Source organism: Oncorhynchus mykiss, chromosome 21 (genome assembly GCF_013265735.2).
Source record: "Oncorhynchus mykiss isolate Arlee chromosome 21, USDA_OmykA_1.1, whole genome shotgun sequence".
In the NCBI taxonomy this organism is placed as follows: domain Eukaryota; kingdom Metazoa; phylum Chordata; class Actinopteri; order Salmoniformes; family Salmonidae; genus Oncorhynchus; species Oncorhynchus mykiss.
Window position 1 is genome coordinate 48255216 of NC_048585.1, and position 12182 is coordinate 48267397.

The following is a 12182-nucleotide window of genomic DNA, read 5'->3' on the forward strand; positions in this document are numbered from 1 at the left end:
ACTTGTTCAGCTTATGTCTCAGTTGTTGAATCTTATGTTCATACAAATATTTACACGTTAAATTAGCTGAAAATAAAATGCAGTTGACAGAGAGTATGTTTCTTTTTTTGTTTATATCTTTGTAGACTGGTTTGATTACATTTACCCTTATCTTTTGTGTTCAGGCAGTCATAAAATACATTTGTGAGATTTAGATTCAGGTTTGCAGAGATTATATTTACCCCAAGTAGTCTATCTATAATTATGGATATTAGAATTATGTACATTAATGTTATATGAGAATAACTGGTTTAGAAAACTTGGACATGGCTATGGTTAAATATAATTATTTATTAAACAATTATTAATCAAAAATGAAATTGAATGTTAAAAAAAACATCTAGAAAAATTACATATTGTACAAATGACAGCTCCTATTTCAACTTGACATAAAAAACTAGAAAGGCACTGTGCAGTGAAGTCTGCCGAGCAATATATTAAAACATTTACAACAAAAATTACTTTCTTACAGCATCACTAGAATGGTCCGCCATGAAAAAAAATGACATAGCATGTAGGCAATGTTGTGATAATCTCTGGGTCAAACTAGAACAATACCTGCAGAAAAGCGGGAATTTTCTACTTCATTTACCTCACTCTTAAAATCGTTACATCCAGTAATCAATCCATTCTTGAGGTTTTGGTAAATCAAACAGACCTGGGTCAAATTCATATTTCAAATACTTACAAGTTTGAGGTGGGTTGGATTTAGCTTGGAGTTTAGACTTTTGGAACAAATTCAATTGGTTCCATTGTACAGGAACATCTAACTGAATTTGACACGTGTTTGACCCAGGAGACAAATACACAGAAGCATGGTTTAACAACATGAAAAGTAACGTACCTATAACACACTGCCCCAGTATGTGACAGGAGAAACATTAAAAGAGCGAACAATGAGGCTTATATCTGGAAAGGAGTGTGAGAGGCGATCTGAACTGGGGATAGAAAGCCATACAAAACACAGCAGCGAATTGTCAGGGGTGTATTTGTTAGTGCAAACCATTTAACAAAAATGAGTGTTTCTTATTGAACAAGTTCGGGTTAGTCACTCCCCGTTTCATCCATTTGGTTCCTAGTGAATACACCCCTGGGATGGCAGGGTTAAAAAGGCAGCTTAGAACATACGCCAGATACCAATGACTTGAGATGCTTCTCTCCTAACAAGTAGCTGTTTTTATCTCAATATAAAATTAATTAAGTACTTTACTGTGATTTGTTTTCAATTAAAATGTAAAAAAAAAAAAAAAAGATTCTTAGGAAAGAGCAATTTCTCAAGCAAGAATTTTGATAGGACCTTATGGGAGTGCTGAGTGGGGAGTGGGAAACTGAAAACTAGCTGTTATTGGCAGAGGTTTGGAACTCTTTTGAACTGGTCAATCAACTAATTTCTTCCTGGTGATGTCAACAGGCATGTCAAAACTCAAGTCTCACCACAACAGGCTGACATTTCAGGCATTCTTTTCAAACAGCTTTTACACTAAAATTGTAATATAATTTTCACAATTTCACAACCTCGGTGTGGAAATATATACTGTATAAAACACAGGAAAAGCAAGTTTGACTGCACTGGGCCTTTAAAAACACTCATTCAACCTCGGACTGGAACAGATTCACCCAAGAGTAGGTTCCTCTGTGGCCACATAGGGGGACCCTTGGGACTTATTTTAAAGTAGTGCTCCTACAAAAACAATGCATAAGTGCACACAAACTGAATCTCCCTTATTCCATGACTGCATCAACACTGGACATTAAAAGTAAAAAACCTGCTCAAGGCATATTTACCTCACCTTGTTACATTGTTACATAGGCAGAGGTTGCGCAGTCACTGTAGAACAATGAAATGACTAATTTGAGAAACAAATACAAGCATTTCATAGATTTTCTGGCTAAAGTGTAAATTGGTTAGAGATGAGTTATTGTCATTGTTACATGTAGTTTATTTGATCATCTCTGGAGGGGAAAAGTGGTTTCGTGGGAAACATTCTTCAGTGAGCCAACCTGTGAATGACCTTGGAAGTAAGTTCGAGCAGGTCCCTGCATCGACCAAGAACCATCCTAGGTTTGGATCCTCTTTTGTAATTTATTTTTGGCTTTCTACTGTGCAAATCCACAATTACTGCTGCTGCCATCTAGTGGCCACAATCCCAATCACATGAAGACCGGTGTGCAGGCATGGCGTAAGACTCCTGAGACTACTGCTGAACTGAAGAGTACTCTTCAGACTTTTACTGCCTCTGGGAGTTACCAATCTCTTTGGCATTCCAGATGTATGTCTGTCTTCTGATATGACATCTCTACAAGCAAATAAGCATCACCGTAAGAGGATTCAAAAATTGTAGAAGGAGATTACATTTTTTATTACTGTGGCTTTCGTACCAGGCCCCTTCAACAGTAGAATTTCCATCATAGAAACCCATGTTCATCAAGTCCTTTGGGTGTTACAGGATTCCATTTAGCTATAGTTTTACTGGAGTAGTAACCTGCAAAAGACAGGAACATATATTATTCACCCCTGTAATAGACTTCCAATTAAAGTTTTTATAACATTTATTGATGACCCAAAAAATCTATAGTAGAAAACATGCTTTCACTTTGGTCACATTAAAACCACAAATGGTGACATGGGTATGACCACAAACAACTAGGGCTCCAAGTGTCTTCCACTTTCCGTGGCAAATTATCTACAGAGAGCTCCAGTTACCTGATTCAGGCTGGCTCTTGGGGGGCTCTGTAGGTTGGGAATCTGGGATGGGGAGGCCTCCCTCTCCCAGGTCGCTCTCACCAGACGACATGTGTTGTTCCCCGCCTTTAGCGTTCGTCATCATGTGCAGGGCGGGCCTCTGGTGGTATTTTGCGCGGTATGTGTCTGTCATACAATTGTCCACAGAGAAGTAGGTGGTGGGGAGGCCCATAGGTAGAACCATATCCCCTGTCACCGGGGAGTCTAGGTCGTCCGTGTCGTCCCCTGGCATTGAACTGGGAACCTTCTCCTCTCCGCTCTCACTGGCCGACAGATCGTTCCGGTCCTGGTCCGACGAGCCTGACTTGGAGCTAGCGTCCGATGAGAGCTTGTGCTCGACGGGTGTCTCAATCCACCTGCGGAGGATGGTTTGGGAGAGTATCAGCCTGTTTTTGGCCTCGTTCCTGGCGCTTGTGCAAATGGGCTCCTGGAGCTGGGGAGCGCGGAACCCCGACTGGTCTGTCAACCGGTGGACGTTGGTCTTGGGAGGGAGAAGTGGGGTCAGGATGTGGTAGTGGGGCTGGGGGGAGCGGTCTTTGGTTACCAGGGCCTTGGTCTCTTCCTGTTCGGAGAAGGAGCCGGCGAGGTCATCATAGCTGTTCCACTCTGAGCTGCTGGTCTTGGGCAGGTATGGGGGGATAGGGCTGACCGGGCTGGGGCTGCCATCGATGTTATCCTCCTGCTCATCATCCAGACCTTCCGTCCTCTCCAGAGTCCCATGCGTATATCTGAAGGCTCTTCTTCTGCCGCAAGGAGAATAGGACATACATCAATATATTTTCAAACTTGAAGGAAAACAGTCTATCCAGAATAAGATGTAATACTTTATCACAAGCATCAATACTGGCACATCAAAATGGGTCAATTGTTTCCATTACTTTCCAGTTATAGTAAATAATCAAAAGAAAGAAACCTTTCACTCTACTGAAACTAGTACAATGATCGTGCTTTACCTTTGGGAACTTGGACTCAATTTTAGGAGATGTGCATCTTGCAGGTCTGGAAACTTTGCTGGGTGTTCACCTGGAATAGATTAATACATTCATTAGATTTGGTCAATTGCGACAAATTTGCTAAAGCATTTGACATAAGGTATGAATTTATTGCTATTGTAAGAGTGATTATAGTTGGCATATGTTCCTCTATATCTAGTAAAACATACAAAACAAACAAAAACGCTTAGCCCAAAACACTTAGAAACAACACTGCCCTATTCTGAATCAAGTACCAAAAATGACTTTAAATACATTGTCAAACCTTACCCTCACTGACACACACAAACCACTCATATTGCTGTGCCTCTGCTTTGATCCCATGTTCGAACAGGGTCACAGAGTTCTCCTGCCTGTCTCTAGCACAGACATGTTATCTAACTGGGGTCATGTTAAGAGCCTAGCCAGGTGCTGGGGGAATAGGTATCAAAGTAGAGTGGCAGTCTGGTAGAGTACCCCCGGGCCCCCTGTGTACCACTGTCTGACCCGGCATGAGCGAGGCTGAGGCCCCTCAAAGGGAGCAAGAGCTGAAGTACCAAGCCGATGCCCATTTGCTTGCCTTCAGGTTAACGATGCTAATCCCTGCTAACGCAAAGTCAGACGCAACATGTAACAATTTAAAAGATTTGAATGAGTTACAGTTCATAAGAAAATCAGTAAATTGAAATAAATTCATTAGGCCCTAATCTATGGATTTGACTTGACTGGGAATGCAGATATGCATCGGTTGTTCACAGATACCTTTAAAACAATGTAGAGGCGTGGATCAGAAGTCCAGTCAGTATTTGGTGTGACCGCCATTTGCCTCATGCAGCACGACATCTCCTTCGCATAGAGTTGATCAGGCTGTTGATTGTGGCATGTAGACTGTTGTCCCACTCCTCTTCAATGGCTGTGCGAAGTTGCTGTATATTGGCGAGATCCAGAGCATCCCAAACAAGCTCAACGGGTGACATGTCAGGTGAGTATACAGGCCATGGAAGAAATGGGACATTTTCAGTTTCCAGGAATTGTATACAGATCCTTGCAACATAGGGCAGTGCATTATCATGCTGAAACATGAGGTGACAGCGATGGATGAATGGCCCAAAACTGTTGTTTTCGTTGTCCGTAGCTTATGCCTGCCAATATCACAACCCCACCATGGGACACTCTGTTCACAACATTGACAATAGCAAACCACTCTCCCACAAGATGCCATACACACGGTCTGCAATCTGCACGTTACAGTTGAAAGAGGGATTCATCTGTGAATTGCACATATCTCCAGCGTGCCAGTGGCCGCCGAAGGTGAACATTTCCCCACTGAAGTCGGTTACGACGCCGGACTGCGGTCAAGACGCCGGTGAGGAAGACGAGCATGCAGATGAGCTTCCCTGTGACGGTTTCTGACAGTTTGGGCAGAAATTCTTCGGTTGTGCAAACTCAATTTCATCAGCTGACAGACTGGCTGGTCTCAGACGATCCCGCTGGTGAGGTCCTGCGCTGGCATGGTTACACGTGGTCTGCAGTTGTGAGGCTGGTTGGACGTACTGCCAAATTCTCTAAAATGACATTGGAGGTGGCTTATGGTAGAGAAATTAACATTACATTCTCTGGCAGCATCTCTGGTGGACATTCCTGCAGTCAGCATGCCAATTGCACGCTCCCTCAACTTGAGACATGTGGCACGGTGTTGTGTGACAAAACTTAACATTATAGTGGCCTTTTATTGTCCCCAGCGCAAGGTGCACCTGTGTAATGATCCTGCTGTTTAATCAGCATCTTGATATGCCACACCCGTCAGGTGGATGGATTATCTTGTCAAAGGAGAAATGCTTGCTAACTGGGATGTAAACACATATGTGTACAACATTTGAGAGAAATAATCTTGTGCATATGGAAAATGTCTGGGATCTTTTATTTCAGTTCTAACATGTGACCAACAATTTACATATATATTTTTGTTCAGTATATAAGCACACTGACAAGGTGGGTGTGTTTGCAGCACTGTGTCGGGCTTTGAACAGCTGACTGGGTTGGAGAGGTGAGCGAGTGGCTTAGGATATCTGTGGCGCGTCAGCACACTCGACTTTCTCACTTTCCTTTTTTTTTTGCACTCTCCACAGGAGCATTACTGTCTAAATCCCTTCTGCTGGCATGCTATGATTACGCTGGGATCGGACTCCAGAGTCCAGGCTCTGTTTTCATTCTTTTTTTCTCTCCCTCCCCTCCCAACGCTGCATGTTTTTAAGCCGCTAAAGTCCGGGTGGCGATTCTCAATTTGACGCTGTTGATTTGTAATGTGGACAAGCAACCCAAACAATACGAATATGAAAAACAAAGCGAGGATGCAGTTTACAGCCCTCCACTACATTGGGCCTTACTGTAGCAAATCCTCTTCTTTACGGTGTTGTGAGCTGTTGCCAAGAGAAAACTTGAGGGACTGGGGAGAGTAGCTGCTGTATAACAAAGAGGCGGCTGCGGTCACTGCTTACAGAGATGCCTCGTCGCACTTTAAAATCACAAAAATGTTTCAGACATCAGCAATCAGACTAGATATTAATCAATGGCTGAATAATCTCTTAAGTGATTAACGGCAGAGTTGGGGTCACTAATAGCATTGTGGTGCACTTTTCCCTTAGTGTTACAAATATAACCATTAGAGACCCACAAAGTAATTTAGGTAGGGTGCATTAATAAATTCATGTGGTTTTGGTTAATTTCCTAGAAGTTAGGGGCACCACAAATTCAATTGTATAGTTGCATTAAGGAACAACTGTTGCATTAAGTTGCTTGTGCTGGCATAAGAAACAATATGTGTAAGCTTGGGTCCTTATTGAATCAAAACCGCTAATATATACTAAATGTCCTCACAACGACACTTAAAACACCTTTGTTTACTGGATGAATCCAGATGGAGAACATACACTTTGAAAACCAGTTACTCTCTTTGATTGACTATGGCCTCTGGTGTTTGCGTGTACGTCATTCAGTGTTGTGTTCCAGCGGTGAGGGTTTTGAAGGTACCATTTCTGTGGACCTAAATCGCTGATCCCATTTCAGCGAATGGGACTACACAGAGCAGCCGAAAAGGACACCTTCTCATGTGCCGAAAGCCAATCAAATCATCATCTTACTAAATCACAGTAGTGATATCATTTTGTTTCAAATGCTCTACCATCATAGCTCAGCATCTTTGTGAAACGTGTCAAACGTGTCATCACGAACTCCAACCTCTGTTTTTTTTATGATAACACCAGAATGTTGACAGCTCTTTTAACGTCTTAAGTAGCTGTGTTGATGCAGCAAAATGAGGCAATGTCAGACGTTTCAATTTTAAGATTGCAGAGCCAAGATTTGTAGACCTCAGGGTTTTCTGCTGATCTGCAGTCCTTCAAAATCCACAACATCAATCATACTTGCATTCACATTGCAATTCAGTTTCTAGTGCGAATCAATTATGGGAGGAGAAAAAAAGTTAACCATGGTAAAAATGTAGAGCTTTCGATCAATCTACATGTGAACTGATGGTGATCGAAGTGATCAGGGGACAAAAAAAAACAAGAGTATTTATTGACATCTAATAAATGGTGACATTTCAGAGAGGTCCATATTTCGTCTAAGGGGGCATATTCAGGCAGCATTAGGGATGTTGTGCTAACACGATAGCAAAACAACAGTTAGCACTGCAGAGCGTGTGACTATGGTCTCCAGACAAGCGTCTGGGGAACCGCGGGAGCCAATCCGAGTAAATCAAGTGAGGGCATGATTTACTGCTTGGATATGGCTGTTTGAAGCGGCTGGACTTTATCTCCCCCCCAGTGGCCGTGACCTTTCGAAGCCACACACACACACACACACAGAACGCCTTCTCTAAAGGCATTGCATCCATTTTAGTACACTGTGGTTAGGCTGGCATACCGGCAACAGGGAATATAGCGCTGTCATTTGGGTGGGCAATATCTGGATGACTGTTCCAGAAGAGAGACATCCACGTTCTCAACTTTTATTACTGTTGTTTGTAGACGTAACACTGTATATCCAGACAAAACAAAGGTTTGTGGTTTCTAAAATGGTGTTTACGATTTACATCTTAGATTATTTTTTTTTTATTGTTTTGCCATCTATTCTCCCACCCACACCCCATGTGCTTTTAAAAAGGATTTTAGCCTCTGATGGACCTCTGGAATCTACTCAGACCTATCTGCAGCACAAGCCCAGGCCAGAGTAGCACAGCTGAACTCCTGACAAATTGACTTCAAAACACTGTAGCTTGTCAATACAATTTGCAAATGGTAGGGAGCAGTGGCAACATCCCAGGCACAAATAGAGTGACAACATCGAACACTCAAGTTATCAACAAGTAGTGATGGGGGAACAAAATCAATAGGTAGCTATCGGGATATTATTTTTAATAATATATTGTATCGACAATATTGTTATATTATTTTTTGCACCAATTGGCTTTACCTGTACCAAAGCTCCATTCATAGCTTGTTCTCAATCTTATAGGGAGACAAGTTGTTTTCAGCATTTATTTCCATGACTGATCAAAATGTGTTTCCTCCTGGCTCTCTCTTGTCCCTCTGCAGCAGACATATGGTTGAACAATATGTTTGGGACATCGAATCTCAATAAAATCACAGTATCCAATAAAAATACATATCAGCACCATATCGGAAATATGACATTTTGTTACAGAAAAATATCACGGAAGCCAAGTGCAAGGCAATGAATCAACATGGTGCCGGAACAATTAGATCAATTGATTCTATTGTAGTCCTACTGTGTGTGCATAAGCTACAAAAAATATTTACATCCATTTCATTGGTCACCACTGTTTTCAAATGAAAAACTGCTAAAAGTTCAAGTTTAAGTAAAAAAAATGGGGGGAAAGCAGGGGAACAGAAATTCCAGCGGTGAAAAATACATCAAGGCTTAAAAGCATGTGTTTCCTTGCCAGGGAGTATTTCCATATGGATTGCTCTGCATACAAAGACGCTCAAGGGCTAGCACAGGGCCGACAAAACACTACCCTTTTCCGCTTCAATTAGTCAGCTCACCAAACTTACATAAAACCAACCCACCATCCCTCTGTAAACATTGGTTGAGACCTCGCATTCACCCCATTCGTTGTTATCAAGAAGGGACACAATAAAAGGAGGGGAGGAGAAAATATTTGGTGCCACAGACAATGGCATTTTATTTATGTGCATGAGGGAATTCCACCTTCTGACAGGCCCGGTCGTGGCATTTTCTGCTCAGCTGGGCACAGCTGGGAGGCCCCCGCAAGCTCGCTCATCATCCCTGCTCTGTAAGGACAAACTCCATGGATTTCAATTCTGAGAATTGGTGACGGGTGTTTAAAAGGCTGCCATAGATTGGAGCATTACAAAACAATGTTTTTTCTCTGGTGGAATAGATGGGTCAGACAGTGGGAACATGTGATGAAAATCAGAGAGTATATGTAAGGGGTGTCTGAGCTAGGGATGTAACAAATGGAGAAAAACAATCTTAACGTTTAACCTGCCATTTTTTTTATACCAGTTTTCGCTTAAAACGGATAGAAAAATTAATAAAAATAAACATGAATTCACAACAGAGCTGCGCTGCTGCCAGCAATGGTCCTCAAATCCTCTCGAGATTCGATTCGGCTAGGAGTCGACTGCTAAGATTCAGTTTCTACGTGAGGTTTGGCATTCAGGCCAAAGAGTTCAATCTTGTTTCTCAAGGTCGGAGAGTCTTTAGGTGCCTTTTGGCAAACTCAAAGCGGGCTGTCATGCACCTTTTACTCGTTTAGACGTTCTCACCCTTAGACTGAGCGGCGAACCACCCTGCGGCTATTCATGTCAGCTAATCTCCCTTTATCCTGTCTGGGGGCAAAAAAATAGCTATTATAGCTAGTTGTAAACCTGGCTTTTATTCTGGAAAAAAAATGTGTACTAAAAGATGGTTGCTTTTTATCGTCAATCCGACACAGGAATTAGTGATTTGTTCTACTTCTCTTTGAAACTGGTTGATTAAGTGTTCAAAAACACTTTACATTGATGTTCACCCCTCTCCACACCACTTTTCAAGTTCATACATGCATTGTTCAGGGCAGGACACATCATATTACTCTGTGCACTGCACCGAACACAAACTTTCCTCTGGAAAAGGTCAGATCCAGTAAATGAGGAATCGGTCTCACATGTGCTTCCTTACAGAATCTCCACCATTGGGCTATGACCTTAGCACAACTGATGGGACCATAAATCAAGGAAATTACAGAGAGGCGTTTCTTAATATCGCTAGACCTTATACTGCACATTAAACTTATCGGGGGAAATTAAACTTTAGGACCTAATGACAAAGATTATCATTCTCTGATGATAATGACTCCACCAGTCTTCCTTCCCTCCATATCAGACATAGTGGCTGACAGAAAAATATATTTCCTACCATCGGAAAGGTTCAGCTGCCTCTTATACACAACAATCCATTTAGTCTAAATGAGGTCTCATCTAGGTCACCAAAATATTGACTTGAAATTAGGACAGCTGCCTCATTTAATAATTTTTTGGGTAAAAGTGAGAATTTTGCCAGATGGCTTTTCTGAGAACTAACAAACAAGGACAACATCATTAAAAAGTACCTGAGAAGCAGGTGTACAAAACTAGCAAAACAAATAAGGAGTCGTGTACGTGAAGAGCCGAAAGGCAACTGGCACAAAGCATCATGGGAAGGCCGGACAACTAATGGTGAATTACCAGTGTTTGGAGGGAAAGCGGATCCTAGATCTGTACCTACTGTAGGGGAAACTTTACCCTGTAGTGCTTACCATAGGAGAAAGAGGAGTGCAATATGTCAGTCTTGGAGTCGTCACCTCTCCGGCGAGGGAAGGGATCCCTGAAATTCACAAATTGGGCAGGGCTGAGTCAATGCTGACACCACATGACAAAGGCCTTTCTTTCTATGCATGTCCCATTGTATGGCATCTCTCCACATGCAGGTTTTTCCAACCTTTTAAAAGAGATTATTTTGTATCTAAACTGCTAGAGTAAACACAGAAATAACACCCCCACCCACCCAGATCCCACTCCACACTACTTTGTTCTGTGAATGATTTATTAATGAGTAATCTGATACTAAATCTACAAAACAGCTTTTTTATTTTAGTCCATGCATGGCTCACATCCATTTCTCTCTCAGTTTGGTGCATTGGTGAATTCAGGTGACTGAGAAGAGTCAATACTAATTGTGCCCTAACAGGAATGGAGCACTGAATTGAAGGGTGTCAATACAATAGGCTATAAGTGTGGCACTATCACCTCTTGAAATCAACTAGCAATAAAGTGCAGTGATCTACAGACGCATGTAAAGAGATTATCTACGTACATTAAGGCCTTTTAGAGATTTCACTTACAGATTTTGACATGGATTTCTTGGTCAAGTAAAGTACCTACACTGAGTGTACAAAACATTATAAACACCTGCTCTTTCCATGACACAGACTGACCAGGTGAATCCAGGTGAAAGCTATGATCCCTTATTGATGTCACTTGTTAAATCTACTTCAAATCAGTGTAGATGAAGGGGAGGAGATGGGTTAAAGGAGGATTTTTAAGCCTTGAGACATGGATTGTGTATTCGTGCCATTCAGAGGGTGAATGGGAAATACAAAATGTTTAAGTGCCTTTGAACGGGGTATGGTAGTAGTTGCCAGGCGCACCGGTTTGTGTCAAGAACTGCAACGCTGCTGGGTTTTTCACGCTCAACAGTTTGTGTGTATCAAGAATGGCCCACCGCCCAAAGGACATCTAGCCAACTTGACAACTGTGAGATGCATTGGAGTCAACATGGGCCAGCATCCCTGTGGAATGCTTGACACCTTGTAGAGTCCATGCCCCGACTAATTGAGGCTGTTCTGAGGGCAAAAGGTGGTGCAACTCAATATTAGGAAAGTGTCTTAATGTTTTTTTTTACTCAGTGTATATAGTCCCATATAGTCGTAGTACTGACACATTGAAAACAAATCATTCACTCATTGAGTAAGGTATTTATATCATATACATAGGGATGAATTAACATATTGTACTATCTTGTTATAATGACTACACTATTGACAATCGACGCTGGATTGCATAACGCATTTTGGTCAGACTGGTGTTTGCCCATCGATTGACTGTGCCTCTTGGGAAGAAAGCAGTCGTCAGCTAGTTGGGATCATTATCGCCAAACAAGACACACTGGCGAGCCGACACTGAAGACTCTAGCACAATAACCTCGGTAGATTCTGCTGTGTGCACGTATGTATAAAAAAATAACATTTTAAAAAAGTCTCAGAATGGGTTGTTTGCACCGTCTAATTATTCATAAATGGCAGAGATTTTGAAGTTGAGTCAAATCATAACATGAGTAGTGAAGAGATTATAGCTGAAGCGAGG

At 42.0% G+C, this 12182-nt stretch overlaps 1 protein-coding gene across 3 annotated transcripts in view; it reads right to left on the bottom strand.

The window, feature by feature from the left end:
• Positions 1-310: 310 nt before the first annotated feature.
• The window catches only part of LOC110500607 (inactive ubiquitin carboxyl-terminal hydrolase 53), a 52848-nt gene continuing 40976 nt past the window's right edge, over positions 311-12182 (bottom strand). The window contains exons 15-19 of one of the 3 annotated variants that reach the window (XM_036958063.1): positions 10577-10644; positions 3736-3805; positions 2744-3525; positions 2419-2522; positions 311-2336 (exon numbers count right to left, since the gene is read on the bottom strand). In XM_036958063.1, the coding sequence (XP_036813958.1) occupies positions 2446-2522; positions 2744-3525; positions 3736-3805; positions 10577-10644 (997 nt within the window). In that variant the 3' untranslated portion in view covers positions 311-2336; positions 2419-2445. Of the gene's footprint in view, positions 2523-2743; positions 3526-3735; positions 3806-10576; positions 10645-12182 lie in introns of all 3 variants that reach the window. The other 2 variants (XM_036958064.1, XM_021578056.2) reach the window with 2 other exon arrangements.